Source organism: Stylophora pistillata, chromosome 1, assembly GCF_964205215.1.
Source record: "Stylophora pistillata chromosome 1, jaStyPist1.2, whole genome shotgun sequence".
In the NCBI taxonomy this organism is placed as follows: domain Eukaryota; kingdom Metazoa; phylum Cnidaria; class Anthozoa; order Scleractinia; family Pocilloporidae; genus Stylophora; species Stylophora pistillata.
In genome coordinates, this window is record NC_142519.1 from 13022584 (window position 1) to 13042316 (window position 19733).

Here is a 19733-nt window from a genome sequence, read left to right on the forward strand (position 1 = left end):
GCCTGTCTTCCACTGTGGGTATTAAAAGCTACAAATTACACTATTAATGTATACTTAAAGGTGTATGATCAAAATGTGTGGCAAACCTAATGTACATGTACACTGCAGATCCATTGTCCTCCATTTAGGTTATTGTAGTGGACCTGCAGCTCTGATCAAAGTACATTAACCCTTTTTTTTTGCCTTTACCAAAGGAACGTGATTCCTTGCAAAGCAAAGTGGAAGAGCTGGAGGAATTGCTGGAAGCAGAGAAAGAGCGCCAACAGAAAAAGACAGAGGAAATCAGCTCAGATGAGGATGCCGAACATGCAAAGCACATGGCAGAGGAGTCTCTGATGATGCATATTGAAGCTCTTCAGGAAGAAAATGAAACACTTAGGTAATGGATGTACATGTGATTTCTATTATGAAATATTATCAATGACTCGTATATGTGCACGATCCTTCGCAGTAAAGCACTATTTAAGCAATAGTGAAAAATCAGACCTGAAAAAAATTCAGGCCTGTACGGGATTGGAACCACTGACCTCTGCGATACTAGTGCAGTGCTCTACCAATTGAGCTAACAAGCCAACTGGGAGCAGGCCATCAAATTAATTCAACATGAACCCGTAGATGATGACTATTTGCAAAGCATGGCTTCTCAAAGGTTCAGCCACAGTCTGCATATCATTCACTGTTAAAAGACAAAAGAATCTCTTTCATGTAATTAGAAGCTAAAGCTGATGGTTTTTTTCCACTGACTAAGTCTAAGCTCCTGCAAGCTATTCTTAATGCCTCCTCTGGTCTTGCCAGTCTTGATTTCTTGAACCTCCTCCAAGCCTGAGTTTCTTCATCTTCATAGGATATCACTGTAGGTGACTTGTCAGAGGGCTACCCTCATTCATTTATTACTTGATTGGTTGCCAGAGTACAAGTAAAATGTCTTCTGAGCTCTGATTGATATACATATCTTGGTGTCAGCAGGCCTTGTTCTTCTTCTTGCAATATTGCCTTGGACTGAGAGCTTTGTAACTGTTAAATTGTTGAGCCAGGAATGGTAACCAGAGGTGCTTTTTTCCACCAAACAATCATTTCTCAGAAAACAAAAAACATTGCTACAGCAGTAAAATCACGTCAAATCATGTACCAGGCTGAGGAATTTTTTATTTAAATTTAGAAAAGAATGTTATATTATGACGACAGAGGTGCAGTTTGTATTGGGCAAGATCACAGCCTGTAGTAAAATATTATTCCCTACAACTTTCTGTTTTTTTTTTCTCCTCAAGGGCTACCTTGGAACTGGAGCAATCTGCACTAGCAAACCTGACAGAACAATTTAAGCAAGCTCCAGTTAAGCAAAAGGTAGGTTCAATTTGAAAAAATAAAAGATCATCTCTAGTGCCAACATATAACTTAAGTAGCAACCATGCTTGAAGACAATGAACAAAATTCTGTATGTAGTCTTTTTAACCCTTAAGCACTCCTTTGATCTCAATACCAATTCTCCTTTATAAGTGCTACACATTTCTCATGATTACAGGGCTAAAAATTGACGGTCGCACGGTCGCCAGTGGCGAGTTAAAACTGACTAGGGCGACCAAAAGTTTAAGTTTGATCGCCCGATGGGCGACTACATGTACAATCTCGAAAAGCTGTAATGCAATTTAAATTATGAGAAGTACAAAGTTAAAAATAAAACCCAATATGTAGTTTAATCGGACTACCTTTCTCTTCGTTTTTTGCCTGGACTCTAACATCGTCCATTTTAGTAAATTTTTAGTTTTGAAGTGGAAATTCCGAGCCGTTTTCACCCGGGTGTTTTCACGAGCGATCCACATTCAAGGCGCCATTTTGGAATTGCCACGTGACTCTCCCCCAGACTTCCGTGCGGGATGGTTTCGAAACACATGTTTTCGCTTTTCGAACATACTTTTCGGAAATCCTGGGCTACTTCTTTTTGGGATGGGCGACTAAGAATTCAAGTTAACTGGCCCAACTGGCCACCAAGCACTGGAGTTAATTTTTAGCCCTGTGATTACAGTTTTGAGAATTTTATGCTTAATTAAATGATATCCCCTCGTTAATTTTCCTTTTTATCATCACGTTTCTGCTTGATAATAAGTTGATGTTTGTAGAAATTACTTTTTTGTTAAATTCTATGAAAGGAAGAGTTGGGAAAACACTGACCAATTTTGACTCGCACAGATTTAAGTAGACACTGTATTATATCTATGTACAGACTACGTTATTATTCCTTAAATTACTGCAGATTTTTTCTGGAAAGTAGGGGGGAGTACAATGTGCATAGTCATGTACAGCCACAGAGACCTTTACTGCCGATGCCTAGTAGTTATTATAATAACTTAGCAAAAGCCATCCTTCATAAGTGTTGATGCCCAATCCTTGTAAATTTTAGGAGAACTTCGTAGAGTAATACTATTAGTTTGGTCGTTTTGAAGGGGAAAACTTCAAGTGTTAATGGCAAACCTTCCTAGACTCATGATTTTATTTAGTAATTCGCCCTCGTGAGTATCTTATGCTTACATTTTTTCATAATAGGTGTACCAGAGAGAGTTTTGTATTCTATCAGATAACATTCTCCAGCTGATAGATTGATAAATTTTCGTCAATTTTATGCTCTTGGGTTAACTCGTGGGAGTTAAAAGGCTATGCTGAAGGATCATTAATCAAAAAAGATGTTTTTCTAAATAAGTGAAATGATAGAAGTTATCTTGGAACGGAATGCATGTTGGTAACCGTATAACTCAAAACGCTGCTACGCTGAGAAGTCATTTTAATTTCAATTTTAACATCAGGTAAACAATTCCAATATATCTTGTCACTGTACCGTATCTTCTCCCCCAAAAAAATTACCTAGTATAAAACATTCCTTAAACGTGTTCGAGTAAAACGCATCGCTGATTTAACATTAACAACTTCATTTTCTTGATGAAATCGTCTTCATGTAGTTAGAAACCTAAAACACTTGAAAAATTCTGATTCAAGACATCCCACTTTTCAGCTATTTGACAAAGATGAACACATATCGTACCTGGAGTCTAAAGTGGCTCAGCAACAACAGAATCTCCATCTGTTTAAAACAATGCTCCAACAAAAAGAAGTATATCTTATGGATGTTAAAGATGAGGTGAACAAACTCGTCTTTTTTAAGTGTAAATATCGGAGTAAATTAATAAAGTAGTTAACAAACTAAAGATTCGTTCTCAATTAAAAAATTTGATAATTTTGTGCCCGAACAACTTTCCATAGAAGATTGATAGGTCTTCCCATTTTTTAAGAAACTTTTGAGAAAAAAATATTGGTCGACAAAACTCTCTAACTTCTGCAAGTCTTAATCGTCAGAAACAATTAAGAGTATGGTCGTCAAACAGAACTCGGTGATGATGAACTCAACAAATTCCATGGAAAATTGATAAGCCCTTACATTTTAGGTTAGTTTCCATTTGGTCTCTAGGTTATGGTTGTATTGTTTAGACAGACAGACAGACATTCCGTGGAAAATTGATAAGCCCTTACATTTTAGGTTAGTTTCCATTTGGTCTCTAGGTTATCGTTGTATTGTTTAGACAGACAGACATTCCGTGGAAAATTGATAAGCCCTTACATTTTAGGTTAGTTTCCATTTGGTCTCTAGATTATAGTTGTATTGGTTAGACAGACATTGCGGTCGATATACCTCCTGTGGTTGTGATGCTAGTCTTGATCATCAGCCGCACGAGGAAAGGAGCTCGCGGTTCTTCCCTGAAGTTCTTCCTGGGGCAGATTGTTAAGGACTGGTGCCGAATAAAATGATTGACATCGAACGTGCCGTGATAAGTCCAATCCTTGGCGTCACATCGAAGACGTTTCAATATGGTTGTCTCGATTACGTTATCATTAATTTGAAATGAATACCAAGGGAGACGATTTCCGACTTAAAGTATAGATACCAGAGGGAACAATCACTGTCCAATCCAACCTTTTGTGATCTAAAAACAAAAAAAAAAAGGGCAGAAGTTCTTAAATTGCGTATGTAGCCTATCAAAAAAGTAAACAATAGCGAGAAAGAAAAGTGGATGTCATGGCTGTGAATGTGTTTTTTAAATTGGCATGCCTGGAGGAGGAGAGAAAGTCAGAAAGAAAAGATTCTATTTTGCCGTGCATCTGTTCGGAAATAGTTAATAGAAGAAAATGTGGTGAGACCAAAAAAAAGGGCACCCGAGGCGCAGTCGAGTGTGTCACTGATGTTCTTACCGCGTTTTGACGTTTGCTGTTACCTAGTAGTGCTGAACACTGCAACACGAAGTCTGTTTGTTTTATGTGATAAAGGAGAAAATTGTTGTTAATGGGGACGTCATCTACAGAGGCGTATGTTTCTGTTCTCCAATAGATCATAAGTGAGATTCAACTATAGTGGGTTTATACCTCAGCTTATTGTAGAGTTAAAAATAATTATAGAATTTTTAAAATACATCTTATTCACAACTTAAATAGTAAGTATCATGATTATACAAGTTTATATAAGTTGATAACTGGTCGTACTGGTGGGAGGCACAATTAATAGCATCTATACACTGTAGAATTGGTAACGTCACTGTAGAATCATCACCAGACTTTGAGAGTGAATAGAAAAAAGTATTAACAGATTTTAGAAGTTGTAAGAGAATATTGTGTGAGATCCTTCCCTTGCTTTAAACTTTAACAGAGGAGAATGATAACAAGCCACTCTTCCACTAGTTACTAGTCAGTCGCCTTGGGAAAGTGTTCCTATAAAAAGCCTTTTTTTAAAGTAAAATCGCCTTTGGAAATTTTGATGTGGCTCAAACGGTTCTAACAACCAATAATTTATTTTCCAGAACGAGTTGCAAGGAGAAGTTGATTCGTTGAAAGAGGTTTTAGCGAAGGAGAAGGAAAAAACGACAGGTAAAGGGACTGCTCTCAACATCTAGCTTCTCTTAATTGAGCTGGGGTTGCAGCATATGAACCCTACCCCGATGAGCCTTTTGGATTTATTCAGACGTTTAATTTTTCTATGAAAATGGGGTCACTAACTTATGAGTTAGTAAAAAAATGTTTGTTACCTCTAGGACTTGCAAGCCAACTTGAACAGATTCGGGAACAGTGCACTACACAATCCCAACAGATGGATAACCTTAAACTGGAAATTGAGGAAAAGAAAGGCGCTATAGAATCGCTCGAGATCCAACTTCAAACTAGTCTAGAGGATCAGAAGAGAGCTTTGGAAGACAAAGATAAAGACATTCAAAATCTTCACTTAGCATTGATGGAAAACAGCTCGGGTTTTGAGCTGCTGAATGCTAGCTTTAGTGAAACAAGCTCCCAGGTACAGCAACTCCAGGAAGAGCTGGTCTTAAAAGATGCTGAGCTCGTCAGACTGAAGAAGGAATTAAGTGATCAAGAGTTAAGTCTGGATCAGCTCAAAGAAAGTTACACGGATGTCTGTACAACGCTCAACGAAATGCAAGGGAAGTTAGCGAACAAGGAGGCGGAGTTAACAAAGCTGCAGGAAAGCAAAGACCGCCAGATGGCTGAACTGGAGTCAATGCAGTCCAAGCAAGGCGAGCAGGTTGGAGAAATCCAAAATCTTCACGAAACTATTGCGAAGAAGGATGATGAACTTGTTCAGTTCAGAACGACATTTGAGGAGAAAGACAGCAGTTTTGAATTTCTGAGTGCCAGTTTTATGGAAACCAGCTCCCAAATGAAAGGGCTCGAGGAAAGCCTTCAGGCAAAGGATACTGAACTAGGTGTTTTACAACAAACATTACAGGAGCGCACTCTTGCTTTTAACAAGCTCACTGGCGATCTTTCAAACACTACTTCGCAACTTGAGGACATAAAAGAGACGCTCGCTAGCAAAGAAAACGAGATAGGCAATCTTAATTCCAAATTCAAAGAACAGCAAATGACATGCGCGGAACTCAGCACGAAGTGTGAAGAATCAAGTCTGAAGGTTAGAGAGCTTGAAGAGAACTGCGCTGCAAAGGAAGTGGAATTGAAAACACTGAAAACTGCTTCGGAAGCACAACACTTGCTAAATGAACAATTGAACCAAAGCTCTGTGGAGTCTAATGGACAGATAACGCAGCTTCAAAGTCACTTGAGGGAAAAAGATCAAGAGGTCAATTCACTTCAGGCAAATTTGGTAGAAAAACACACAAGACTGGAGCAAGCAGAGGAACTTTTGATTACAAAAGAAAAAGGTTTAACAAACCTTGAAAGAAAATTGGAAGAGCAGAACAGCACTATTCAACAGCTGAGTTGTAGCCTGCAAACTGCAGAAAGTCAGGTGAGGGATCTTGAAGAAGCTGCAACCAAGAACAATGAGGAAGCAAGTTCACTGAAAAAGGAACTTGAAGCTCTAGGCTTGGAGCATGAAGAACTGAAGTCAAGTTTTACCGATGCTAGTTCTCAGATGAAAGAGCTGCATGATCTGCTCGCGGCAAAGGAGAGAGAGTTGAATGTCCTTAAAGCCAGTATGGAAGACCAAGGCTCAAACTTTATTGAACTTACATCTCGTTTGACGGAGCAAAGCGCTCAGTTACAGGAACTCGCCAATTCTTTATCTGCTAAAGAAAATGAGATCAGCACTCTTCGAGTCAGCTGTGAAGAGGAAAAAGTGCGATTTAGTGAGCTTGAATCTCGATACAGAAATGAAATGGCTGGACTTGAGGATAAAATCGTACAGAGAGAGAACGAGAATGCAGCTCTGAAAGCTGAGTGCCAAGAGAATGTATCAAGTCTTAGTGAGCTTAACGCAAGTTATGACGAGGCCACGTCTAGAGTCAAAGAGCTTCACGAAATTATAAAAGGTAAGGAAGAAGGATTTAGGGTTCTTGGTGCTGAATTTGAAGAGCAGAATTCCAATTATAACCAGCTTAAAGCAACCTTAGAGGAATCAAGTTTGAAGATAACCGAACTTCAGCAGGCCCTTCAGGCTAAAAGTAAAGAGGTAGACCTGTTGCAGTCCAGCTCAGAGGAAAAAGCGCTCACTCTTGAGCAACTGAATGTGAGCTATAGTGAATTGGCGGCTCAAGAAAGAGAACTACGGGATTTGCTTGTGGTCAAAGAGGCTGAAATGGAAAAGTTGCAGATTATTGTAGATGAGCAAGCTTCTCATTTAGAACAGTTACGGGCAAGCAATGCTGAGAATTCGTCTCAAGTGAATCAGTTAATGAAGGAACTTAAGGATAAAGATACAGAACTTAGCCAGATGCATGTTGATTTTGTCGACAAAAATGCCAGCATTGGAGATCTAGAGGATCGTTGGACTGAAACGAATTCTTTGCTTAACCAATTGCAGCAGAGAGTTGCCGAAAAAGAGGAAGAAGTGAACTCGTTGAAATCAAGTTTGGATAATCAGAGCATCGACTTTGGAACTAAATACGACGAAATGCATGCTGGAATGAGTGATCTACGTATGTGTCTCGCTAGTAAAGAAAAGGAGCTCCTTGTGTTGCAGACTTCTTTACAGGAGAAGAACACAAGTGTTGAAAACCTTGACACCAGCTTAAACGAGACAAACGCACAACTGGAGGATCTGAGGAGTCAGCTGGCAGCTAGAGACAGCAAGTTTGTTGCGTTGAAGAAGAAAGCACAGGCTTTGAAGAAATCTTATGAAGTAGTGTCTGCTGAGAATGATAGTAATAGAGAGGAATTGGAAGAGCTGAGGAAGGAGAAGGGGCTTTTCTTGGAAGAAAAAGAAGCAATGGAAACTTGTTTAGCGCAGCTGATTGAACACAAGAATCAACTTCAAGCCAAAAACGAGGAGGTTCAAGAATTAGAAACGAAGATTGGGAAAGTAGAAGAAGCACTTCAGCTGACCAGTGGTGAAAATGAAAACTTGGCATCAAAAATCAGTGAGCTTCGAGGGGAATTAGATTCTCTTGAACAAGAAAAGAAGCAGCTGATAAGTGAACGTGAGGAATTTGTTTCTCGCCTTAGTGAAGTAGAGTCAGAGAAGTTGTCGATGGAAACCTCTATTCATGATGGCAGAGAGGAGATGTCTTTAGTTCAGTCAGAAAATGAGAGCTTCAAGACTAATTTGGATGAAACGAAGAAGCAACTTGACCATAAAGTGAAGGAGGTCAGCGATCTTAAAGAGGTCATAGATCATTTAAAAAGCGTTGTGGAGGAAACTAATAAGTCTTCTCAAGAAGATCTAAAACAGCTGGAGTTAAAAAAGAACGAAGAATTACACGAGAAGCTCTTAGCCAAAGATGGAGAACTGTTGGAATTGTCTGAAGACTTGTCTCTCACCCAAACAACGGTTGGGGAATATCAAGCTAAATTGCTGGAAAATGAAGACGCTTTGCAAAAACAATGGAACGCTTTCGAGGAGGAAAAAGAAAGCTTGCAAGGAAAGCTTAGAGATATCTTAGCTGAAAAGAATTCTTTGGAAAAGAAGCTCTCTGAGATGAGAGAGAGTCATGATGCTTCATTGTCAGAGTTCGATTCTGTTAAAGCTGAAGTTGAAAGAGCCAGAAGTGAGATAGAGTTGAAAGATAACCAAATAAACACCTTGCGGAATGAATTAAATGGGATGCAGAAAGTTGTTGAGGAAGAACTTGTTTCATCCCAAAAAGAGGAATCGTTGAGCAATCAACTAATTGCAAAGGAAACAGAGCTCTTGGACCTGCAAAAAAAACTGAAACACTTTCAGGAGGCATTACTTCTGAAAGAACAGGAGGCCAATGAACTGAGCGAGAGATCAAGAAAGAGCGAAGAAGCTATGTCGATTACGAACACTAAACTTCATGATATGCGTGCGCAGGAAAGTAAACTAAAAGAATCCTTAGAGGAAGCTGAGCTAAAAATTGTCCATTTGCAGGCAGAGCTTAATGACGTTGCTTCAGAGTTAAGGCAAGTGTCTCAGGAAAAGACAGCTTTTGAGTCAGAGTTGCTTGACGTCAAGGACAGACTGGGTGCTGCTGACCTGGAGTTGAATTCCTTACGGGTTACCTCAGATAACACCTCCAGAGAGCTAGCCCTAAAAGAAGAATGTGTAATTAACCTCGAACGAGTTGTTTCTGAGTCAAAGGCTATGCTCGAGAAAGAACGTCAAGGAAAAGAAGACACAGATGCGTTGATGGAAAGGGAACAAGCCCTAAATAACGAGTTGGAAGATACTATTAACGAATTGAGTGGGATGAAAAAGCTTTGTCAAGATCAAGAAAAAGCAATGATTGAATTTAAAAAAGAACGTTGTGAGAATTTGGAGGAACTAAAAGTAGCTAAATCACACGCTGAGAAGCTGATTGATACGCTTGAAGAAATGAAGTCTTCTCTGAATGCTGTTAGTAAAGAGAAAGATACCGTAATGGCAGAGCTGGAAGAGACTAAAGGTAAACTAAGCGAAGTGTTGGCTGCTAAGGCTTTGTTGGAGTTAGATCTTCATGATATCAGCGTGAAGCTGGAAGCAGCAACAGCTGAGCAAGAGCGCTATGCTAAAGAATTAGGAGGCACAAAGAAGGAGCTTCTTGACCGTGAAGAGAAACTCGAAGAGTTGCGAAGCGTCGGGGAACCTCAGATAGAGCAAGTAACTCCAGTGGATGTAGTTCTTCTGAGTGCTGCACCCGAAAGAGAATTCTTACTGGGAACACCAGCCGATGAAGTTTCAAAATCCTCGTCGCGAGAAAGACAACTTGTCAATCAAATTGAACAGCTTGAAAAGGAAAAAGGTAACCTGGAAGCTGAACTGACGGACATTGTGTCAAAGGTGAAAGAGGTCACAGATGCAAGAAGTGCTATCGAGGTGGAGCTTAACAATACAAAGGCAGCCATGAATGAGTTGACGGTACAGCATGAGTGGGTAACATCTGAACTGCAAAACCTAAAGGAAGAGTTTGAGGAACAAGAAAATGAATTGCACAGGTTAGGGCAAGAACTAGTCGATGCAAAAAAGGTCAAAGAGGAACTACAAACGAATAATGTAAACGAGAACGAAGACAGACTGCAACAAGCTGAAGAGGAAATTGTACAGATGAAGATCAACTTTGAAGAAACTGTCAGCAAGAGAGTTGAGGAAATTTCGGAAGCAAAAGAACTTGAGAAGGTTCAAATAGAAGAGCAACTTGCAAAGAAATTGGAAGACATCAAAAGTCACAAGGACGAAGTGATTGCTAAGTTGAAGGACAAAATACGTGAGAAAATTGACCTTAACAAGAAAATGACAGCTGAGTCCAGGCTCAAGTTGGCCAAAGCGCAGAAGGAAAAGGAAGAAGCTTTGCAGGAAGTTCAGTCTCAGCTAGAACTTCAGACGCAAACAACCGAACAGCTGTCGGCTGCATTGGATCAGCAAAGAGAAATTTCCAAAAATAAAGATGAGGAGGTGGAGATGCTTAAAAGAAAACTCGTCGAATTGGAGAATGAAGACGGACAGAAAGACCTGGACTGGCAGGAAACACTCTTGGAGTTGCAGAATCTTAAACTAGAGATAGAGAAGCGTGATCAAGAAAAAATTGAATTAGATACTCGTCTTCAGGCCAGTGTAGGTCAGGATGAATTTGAGAAGTCAATTACAGACAGGAATAAACTTATTGCCAACCTTAAAAAAAGGTTAAAGGAAGAACGAACAGCAAAGAAAGAAGAAATGACCAAATGGCAGCGTGCTATTGCAGAGAAGGACGCCGAAATTCAGCAGCTAGAGGTAGTGATATTTGTAAGAATCTTTGATTATTACTGAGTGACCAAAACCAACCGAACGAGTAGGTAATCGAACGTCTTATGCATTACGTTAATAATGATAATTGAACTGAGTGGAGGGCAGTTTGGGCTGAAATCAAACGCGTGATTTCAAAATCGAACTCGCGCACAATCTTAAATATGATTTCAGACCAAAATTGCACGACATGAGGTTCAATTACCACTTTATTACCTTCATTTTGAAATCGCCCAAATACAGGACTTGGTCAATTCAAATATTTTGATTGATGCAGTACTGAGCCAGTTTTTAAATAAAAAGCGGAACCGGAAACTCTTTTGCATCTTATTTTGTATGCAAAACAGAAAGACTGACGTCATGTGTCAAAAACTCAGTCAAGCGTAAAATGTGCGATTTAGAGCAAAAAATGGTGCGATTCGTGAATAAATCGCACCAATTTGAGCCAATCAGATTGCAGGGACCACCAGTGATTTAAAAAATTGGTGTAATAAACCCTTTGACCCCTGAGAGTGACTAGCTTCCAATTTCTCCTTACACTATCACCCCTGAATCAAACATCAAGGTCGTGACAATAATGGAAATGGCCAACAACTACAAAAGCTCTCGATTGTTAACCAAATTCTGCTTGTCAGCGGTTTAGAAATGTATAGAGAACAGTATTGAGAATTAAAGGTTTAAGGTTAATTAAGTTAAAGTTAATTAAACACGAAGGCGCGCTATAAAAGGAGCCTTAGGTCTTACTGGACCATTTGTCAATCAACCGTCGTGTGATGTAGAACTCTTAGAGTCAAGTCAGCTTGAGCTACAGCTACTTCAAAGCAGTGAACAGCGGGCACCTTCCTCAAAATTGTTTTATGTCTCCGTCACAATACAAGAATTTTTGAGATTTGTATTTCCTTTCTCCAGTGGAAACTGTCTTTATTTGTGGCGGTAAATTTGAGATCGAAGTGGGTGGTTCGCACGTTACCTCATGCCACCATGATGGTGAAAGTAAACAATAGATATCTCATTAGCTCCTTTTGTTCGTCTACCAGCATTTAAATTTGACCCGCACACGTCAACGGTGAATGACAAATGAGCCAAGGTCTTCCCAGGGAAGACTTCCTTATATAGCGCGCCCTCGTGTTTAAGTTAAAGGTTAATTAAGAAGTAAAGGGTTAATTAGGCATCTCAGCAGTCTTTCCCCTTAGCCTAGCTACGATGTTCAACCCCATACAAATAATCTACAACTCTTTCAGGAGACAGACTTGGAGGCTATTCACAGTACATAAGCAAGGATTTGAACCCGGGGAAACAACAAATCTAGTGGGTGGCAGTTTGAAAGATTATTTGAGACCTCTTTTTCTTTGACGTGCAAAAAAGTTGCCTTCAAAATGAGAGTAACAGGGAATACTAATGCAGTAACATAGGTAAATAGTTATGGTTAGAGTATATGTGAGTAGGGAGAGTAAAGGTGAAATGCACAGGACCATCGCATACCCATTATTATTGCTTATGTGAGAAAACATTCTTTTTCGGCAGTCTTCTCACGCCGAAGCACTTGCGGATGCGGACAAGAGGCTTGAGGCTGTCCATGAGCATAACAGAAACTTAGAGGAGAAACAGGAGGCGCTGGAAAATGAGTTGCACAGCACCGAGGATGAGATGAATAATCTCAAAAAGCAATCCGAAAACGCGAAGAACGAAATGGAAAAGAAGCAGAAGCAGCTTCAGAAAGAACTTGATGAAAGAGGTTGGTAAAAGGTGTAAAATTGACGTACACGAATTTCAGTTTGCAATTGTACAAGTGCCCGTGTGACTGATGTAATTAGCAATCATTAAGAACTGATGCACTGATTTGAGTGGCTCAGCACTTTTGGAAGGTTAAATTGGAACGTAGTTTCGGATATTTAGGTGCCAGGAATACGTCATGCAAGCTGTGATGAAGAGTTTCGATTTTAAGGACCCAGTTTGTTTTTCCCAATTGAAGCCCAGTATCAAATTCCCCCCAAGGAAAAGAAGAACTCTTTTAAAAATTTGCCCCGCTCCCAACGTGAGGCCTTGTAGTTAGTTTGTAGGTAGCGCCCAGTTGGTATCGAGAAGGCACCGGTTCGAATCCTGTCTGAACCTGGATTTTTTTTTTCCAAGCCTTTCATACCCTTAGTCGTTTCCGGTAGCGTTTCCGTTTTACTGTTTTTACCTTCCCTTCTTTTTTCTTTCGCTGTGGTAGAGAAATAATGAGTTAGAACTCTTCATTTAATTTGATTGAATCTCGAGTTTTGTTTTAACGCTGAGGCCACGTCGGTTTGATCGTGCTCACCTTGTGAAACTACCAGCCATAAATTTCGGTGGGGTGATGGCCCCGATTTTATGGGTTCAACCTTGATTAACTTGTTTTTAAAAAAAATCACAGTCTGCTATGGGGGTCTATTTCGTTGCTTGGTTATTTTCATTAACCTTCCACATATTTAAATATTTTACTGTTGTGTGATTATGAGACAAACATGCTGTTATTTCATTTTAAACTTTGACTTTGTCCTTTGCTTTGGGGCTTCACCATGATCGCGATCACTTTTATTTCATCTTTTGTCATGCAAAATACCATGTCTTTGATTTGTATTGATTTCATCGGGCGTTGCTTTGCGATCTAAGTTAACCATCGCTTTCCACTGTGCACCACGCCTTTCGCCATGGGTTTGTTCATCGTAGTGACAATTTGAAGTGAACTCGATATCTTGCTCAGTCAGCTTGAAAACACACTAGAGAATAGATCCCTTAATTTTCTACGAGGTGAGTTGCTATACTTTTGTTTCTGCGCTCTTTTGATGGTCCTCACTTTTTTGTGTTTGCCTGCCTTTTTTGACATTCAAAATAGGCCACCTTCGAGTTCTCGGAGTAATTTCGAGTTATTTCGGCACCAGTTCACTAAATCGCGAGAACTCGAAAGAGGTCTATTTTGTTTGGTTGTGCGTTATCTTTACTCACAAGCCGTACATACATATATCTCATACCAATCATCTTTGTGTCAGTTTGCAAATCAAATTCGGTGAATAACCTACTTATCTGACTTGGCCTTTACCTTTGTTTTTTTCCGTAAATGTGTCATCTGTATATTTAATAGCCGTAGGGAATAATTTGATTTTTAATCGTAACTATCTGTATACTGCGATATACCACTTTCCGATTTTTTAGTAACCTAATCAACGTCGAGTCCCCAAATATTAATGGTGTTTAATTAACAAAATAGATGCTCTAAGTTCAAAGGTTAAGATTATCACCAGATTTTTACGTAGATATATTTAGGTTTTATAATGCTTCAAAAGTCATATTGTTACGGCTATTGAAATCTCTGTTAAGATACTACAAAGATAAGCCAAATGTTGAAGAACAAATAAAGTAGAGTCACACTTTTATAATGTTTATTTTCTTGTAGACGCAGACTTCACCTCGAGTATGGATGCACTCAATTCTCAAAGAGAAGAGGCTGAGAAACTAATCGAACAACTAAGAACAGAGGCTGAAGCTCGTGCAGAGGAAATAGTTATGTTGAAAGAGGAAGAGGCTAATCAGCAGCAAGAGAAGCAGCTCCTGCTTGACGAAGTTCAACAACTTAGCGAAGCTGTTGAACATCTTAAAGAGAAGGACATGGATATTGCCAAACTGGAACAGGAGCTGGATGCTGTGGTAGAGGAGAAAGGTAAACTCGAACACCAGCTTAAAGCTGCGGGAGATGAGCTTGTGAAATTGAAAGAAGCGAACGAACAGCTGCAGAGAGAAGTCGAAAGTACCAAAGTCGCGTTAGTCGAAGCTCCAACTAAAGTTGAAGCCACAAGCGCGTTGTTGGGAACTGTTGGCTCTTCCTTCGATGAGGCTGTTCTCACTGTTGGAGATGTTGTACCCTCAGAGAATGTGCAATCAATGCGTGAAGAGATTCAAGAGTCCATTCCATTGGAACACGATCAGGCTCAGAATTCTGCCATCAGAGAAGAACTTGAAAAAGTTACAAGACAGCTGTTGGGTATCCAAGCCGAATTTTCCAAAGTAAAAGCCATGAATGAGAAACTTAAAGCAAAACTGCGAGTGCAAGTGAAAAGGACGAAGGTGAAGTCCGAATCGCTCAGCGATATAGATTCAAATGAGCTAAAAGAAGAAATTGAAAAAGTTCGCCTCGAGAAACTGAACTTAGAAAAAACGGCTTACGAGGCACGAGAAGAAGTAGACGTAATCATGCGTCACAAAGATGCTGTCATTGGAGATTTGAAAGTAAAGATTCAGCAGCTTCAAGATGAGCAAAGGCGGCAAGAAAGCCTTTCAGAGAAACTGGAGAAACTTATAGCACAGCGAGATGATGAGATACAGGAGCTGAATAATCGTTATCAAACCGTGTGCAAAGAGAAAGACACACATATCCAAAGTCTTGAGAAGTCCCTCGAGCAAGAAAAGCTTACTAGTATGCAAGAACTTGAGCACTGTAAAGCTGGATATGAACAAGTACTAAGTAACAGAGACACTAATGGGGAAAGTCTACAACGAGACATTGCCAATGCCAGGAAGGAAATAGAACACCTGAAAGGCCAGCTTAACGAAGCAAATCAGTCTTTGGAAGAACTGACTAAGCTCAAAACCGACTTTGATCACATTGTGTCTGGCTTGCGCGAAGACCTTCAAGAGGCACTAGATGGGAAAGCAGCCGCTGATCAAATTGCGCATGAGTTCCGAGTCCAGCTCAGAAGAAGCAAATCTTCAACAGAACAGAGTGGTGTTGGAGTTAGCGATATTGCCATTGGAACTCCAGAAGGGGACAGGTCATACGAAGATGTCCGGGTCAAAGCTGCTCAGGAAGAAGTGTTCAAGTTAAAGGAAGCTTTGGAGTCATTGAATAAAGAAAAGGAGGAACTTGAAAAGAGTTTAGATGACGGCAAACAAGGTAACGATGAGGCACAAATCAAGGAACTTGAAGTAGATGCAAAGGATGGAGTGGAAGAGATGGAAGGAGAACTGTCTGCCCTGTCAAATGACGTAGTTTGGTTGCAAAATGAGTTGAAGAAAGCTTCGTCGCTCAATAAAAGCTTAGATAACAAGCTGAAGGCGTTGTCAAGAAGAAAAAGAACAAGATCAGATCCAAGAGAAGAAGATAGTGAGATGAGAGCCGAAATTGAAAGGACTCGAGCCGCTAAACTAGAGAGCGAACGAAAGGAGCAAGAACGTCGGGAGGAGCTTGATGAATTTGTCAAAGAGAAAGAAATTATTGTTGCTGCTCTCAGGTCAAAATTGGAGCTTGCTTTGCAGGAAAACGAAGGAGCTATCAATAAAATCCGAGACTATGAAAAACAGCTGCTAGAAAAAGATTTCAGAGTTCGCGATTTGACCGAACAAATATCGCCTTTGCTTTTAGACAACGATGCGCTGAATAAAACGGTAGAAGAGCTTAATGAATTGAATTCCGAACTACAGTCTTCAGCAGACCTTGCAGCAGACACAAAGCTGGAGTTGGACAGTAAGCAGTTGCTCCTTAACGAAAGAAACCAAAGAATCTCTGAATTGGAGACTCAGATGAAACGCACTGAGCAAGAACATCAAGAGTTTATTGAAGGAATTAAGAGGAAGCACGAAGATCTCTTGTCTGAGAAAGAAAAACAATCGCAACAATCAATCACGGAACTAAGTGAGAAAAACAAAGAGCTGGAGGAAAATATACACATGGTCACTGAACAAAAAGGTGAGATCGAGAAAGAGTTGTTGAAAACTAAATCTGAGCTTGAGCAAGTTGTTCAAGACTCTTTTCCCGTTATTGAAGAGAAAGATCGTAAGATTAACGAGCTCCAACTCGCAATGGATGAGAACCAGAAGAAAACCGACGAAAGTATTTTCCATTTGCAAGCTAATGAGAAGGAGTTGCAAGAACGAATTCAAGTGCTTGATGCCCGTAACAACGAAATTAAAAATAATCTTCAACAAGTGCAGTCGGAGCTTGAGAAACGACTGCAGGAGGGAGAGGGATTAGAGGAGGAACTTATGCATGCACATTCCCAGATTGACGAACTAAACGCTGAACTGTCTGTTGCTTACCAAGAAAAACAGGATATTAATAAGCTGCAAAGCAACTTCCACCACATCATTTCAGGACTTCGTGAGGATCTTCAGCATGCCCTTGATGGGAGAGCAGCAGCCGATGAAATAGCTCACGAGTTCCAGGTTCAGTTGGAAAATTTGAAGAAGTCGTCGCCGGAGGTTTCTGCTGATAGTAACCTGATAAAAGAAAACAATAAAATTGCCGAGATGCTTCAGGCAACACGACGTGAGGTTTCCGACTTAACAACTGCCCTCGACGTAACGAGCAAAGAAAGAGATGACTTGCAAGATAAGATCAGAGAGTTTTCCATCCAAGAGACAAGTATCAAAGAACCCTTTTCGAGTAGTGAGGTAGACTGGAAGCTTCCTAAGAAGGAAGACCGCGAAAAGCCAGTGGAAGAAGTCATTTTGCAGTCTTCTGTTGATAACCAAGTTACTGCCACTGCAAATAATGAAACGGAAATAGAACTGGAAAACCTTAAGAATGAAATGAAGAAGATCAAAGGAGTTAACGACAAGTTAAAGGCGAAGCTGAGAACCGTGATGAAAAAGAAAAAAGAAAAGACCGATTCTGGAGATGAAGAAACTAGTTCTCGTGATGATTTACAAGCCGAGCTTGAGCAGGTTCGTCAAGAAAAGCTTGAAAGTGAAAAAGCATGTCAAGAACTACGACTTGAATTGGAGTCATTTGTAATACAAAAAGAGAGCATCGTCAAGGAGTTGAAAAATAAGATCGAACAGCTGGTAGCGGACAGGGGAAAGAGTAGTAATTTGATTGAAGAGTATGAGCATCGGATTGTGACGAAAGATGGCGACTTAAAAGAGATGAGAGATAACATTGGACGCCTTCAAAGTCAGAACGATGAGGCTTGGAGAATAGTTCAACAACTGAGGGAAGAAAATGACAACTTGTACGTTCAGAAAGAAGATGTAATCTCGCAGAAAACTGAGATCGAAGATGATTGCAATGATTTGAAGCGGGAGCTCGAACGAGTCGCTGAAAACCTGACGAGGAAAGAAAACGTAATTTCAACGCTTGAGAATCGCCTTCAGGACACAACAGAAAATTACAAAACAGAGCTAGAGGCCACAAGGGTCCAGCATGACGGAGTAATTTTTGAAATACAGAGTCACGCTGATAGACTGGAACGGGAACTTTTGTCCACCAAAAAAGAGCTGGAGCATTTAAAAGGCGAGTTAGGAGAATTAAAGAGAGAAAGGGAAGATATAGCTCAACTCAAAGTTAACTTTGATCATATAGTGTCGGGGATTCACGAAGATCTCCAACGTGCTCTGGAAGAAAAGGGAGCTGCTGATCAAATAGCACATGAATTTCAGGTTCAACTGAAACGACTGCAGAAAAAATCAAAAACGTTTCCAACGAGTTTTAGAGATGTAGCTGTTGAGGCGATAGACACAGAGGGAATGAACATGCACGAAAGGCTAGAGAATGCTCTGTTGGAGGTCTCCAACCTCCAAGACGTTTTGCAGTCTGTCAACAGTGAAAAGTTGGATTTAGAAGATAGATTAAGAACACTTGAGGCCACGCCACAGTTAAGAGAAACACCAAAAGATGCAATAGAAAGAGGGCGAAAGGACGGTGAGCAGGAAGAGATTGTTTCCAAGGTTGTCATCCAGAGTCTAGGGAACGAGCCAATTCAGACTGCAGTGTGTGAGACAGAGCCTCTGTTAAGTTCACCCCCTTCTGACCCTGACGATGTTCAGAAATTGAAGGATGAGTTGTCTAAGGCACATTCTGAACTAGAGAAAGTCAAATTAGTCAACGAACGCTTAAAGGCTAAGGTTAGAGCGGCGATTAGAAAAAACAAAGAAAAAGAAGGCAAATCAGGTACTGGTGACGGAGAAAGCAGTGAAGAACTCATAGCCGAGCTGAACAAAGTACGTCAAGAGAAATTAGAGAGTGAAAAGGCGGCTCAGGAATTAAGGATCGAGTTGGACAGTTTTGTTAGAGAAAAGGAAGGAATTTTTAAAGAGCTCAAAGCGAGCATACAGAAGTTACTATCAGAGAAGGAAGAGACCAGTAGTCTGGTGGAGTATTATGAAAAATGTATGATGGAGAGAGATGCTGAAATTTGTACACTCGAGGAGCGGTTTCAGTCTTTGGAAGAGGAAAGGCAGGCTATCGACCAAAAACTTTCCGAAAACAAAGTAGAAAACGAGAATGTAAAAGCAGTTTTAGAGCAAGTCCAATTGCAAAAGGGAAAAGCCGAAAAAGAACTGCAACAGGCCAAGCTGCAGCTGGAGCATCTTCTTCAAGGAGAACAGCCTTTGCTTGATGCGAAAGACCAGCAAATTGCAGACCTCGAAGCCCAGTTGTCCAACCAGAAAGGCCTGAATACAGAAGAAAAGAAACAGTTAAGAGATCGTTACGACACTGTCATAGCTGAACAACAAAACCATTTGCACAATTTAGAGGAAGCGCTTACCTCAACCCACGCTCAAACTGAACACTTGAAAACACAGGTTCAAACATTGGAGAGAGAACGAGAAGATATTAACAAGCTAAGAGCAGACTTTAGCCACATCGTGTCAGGTCTTAGTGAGGATTTGCAGCGGGCTTTGCAGGGAAAAGTAACGGCTGACGAAATCGCGTCCGAATTCCAACTAAAGCTGAAGCAACTCGACAAATCGTCAGCGTTGTCAGAAAGAGATGTCAAAGATGCTGGCGTGGGTATAGGGGAGATGGGTTTCCAATCTTCTTCTGAGAAAGATAATAAGAAATTGGAAGAAATCATCGAACACCTCAACGAGGAAAAGGAAAAGTTAGACGAGAGAATTATGGGACTTGACGTGGTTTTGCAAGACAGAGAAGGTTAACATCAATTCCTCCATTATTGTATTTTTAATTTTTGCGAGAAATCACTCCGTGTTCTATTTAAAGCAATCGTCTTGATGTAAGTTTAGCGCTCAAAATATCTGCTACTCGATAAGAAAGAAACCTATCTATCCTAATTAAACTGGTCATAATTTGGGAATGTCTTTAAATTCATAATTA

The 19733-nt window shown here is 40.3% G+C and overlaps 1 protein-coding gene across 3 annotated transcripts in view; it reads left to right on the forward strand.

Moving 5' to 3' along the window:
- LOC111343580 (uncharacterized) overlaps positions 1-19733 on the forward strand; it is a 36763-nt gene that overhangs the window by 12721 nt on the left and 4309 nt on the right. For 2 of the 3 annotated variants that reach the window (XM_022950764.2, XM_022950765.2), the window contains exons 9-15: positions 195-379; positions 1269-1344; positions 3005-3130; positions 4839-4905; positions 5070-10651; positions 12188-12398; positions 14079-19550. In XM_022950764.2, the coding sequence (XP_022806499.2) occupies positions 195-379; positions 1269-1344; positions 3005-3130; positions 4839-4905; positions 5070-10651; positions 12188-12398; positions 14079-19550 (11719 nt within the window). The remainder of the gene's footprint in view (positions 1-194; positions 380-1268; positions 1345-3004; positions 3131-4838; positions 4906-5069; positions 10652-12187; positions 12399-14078; positions 19551-19733) is intronic. The other variant, XM_022950766.2, reaches the window with a different exon arrangement.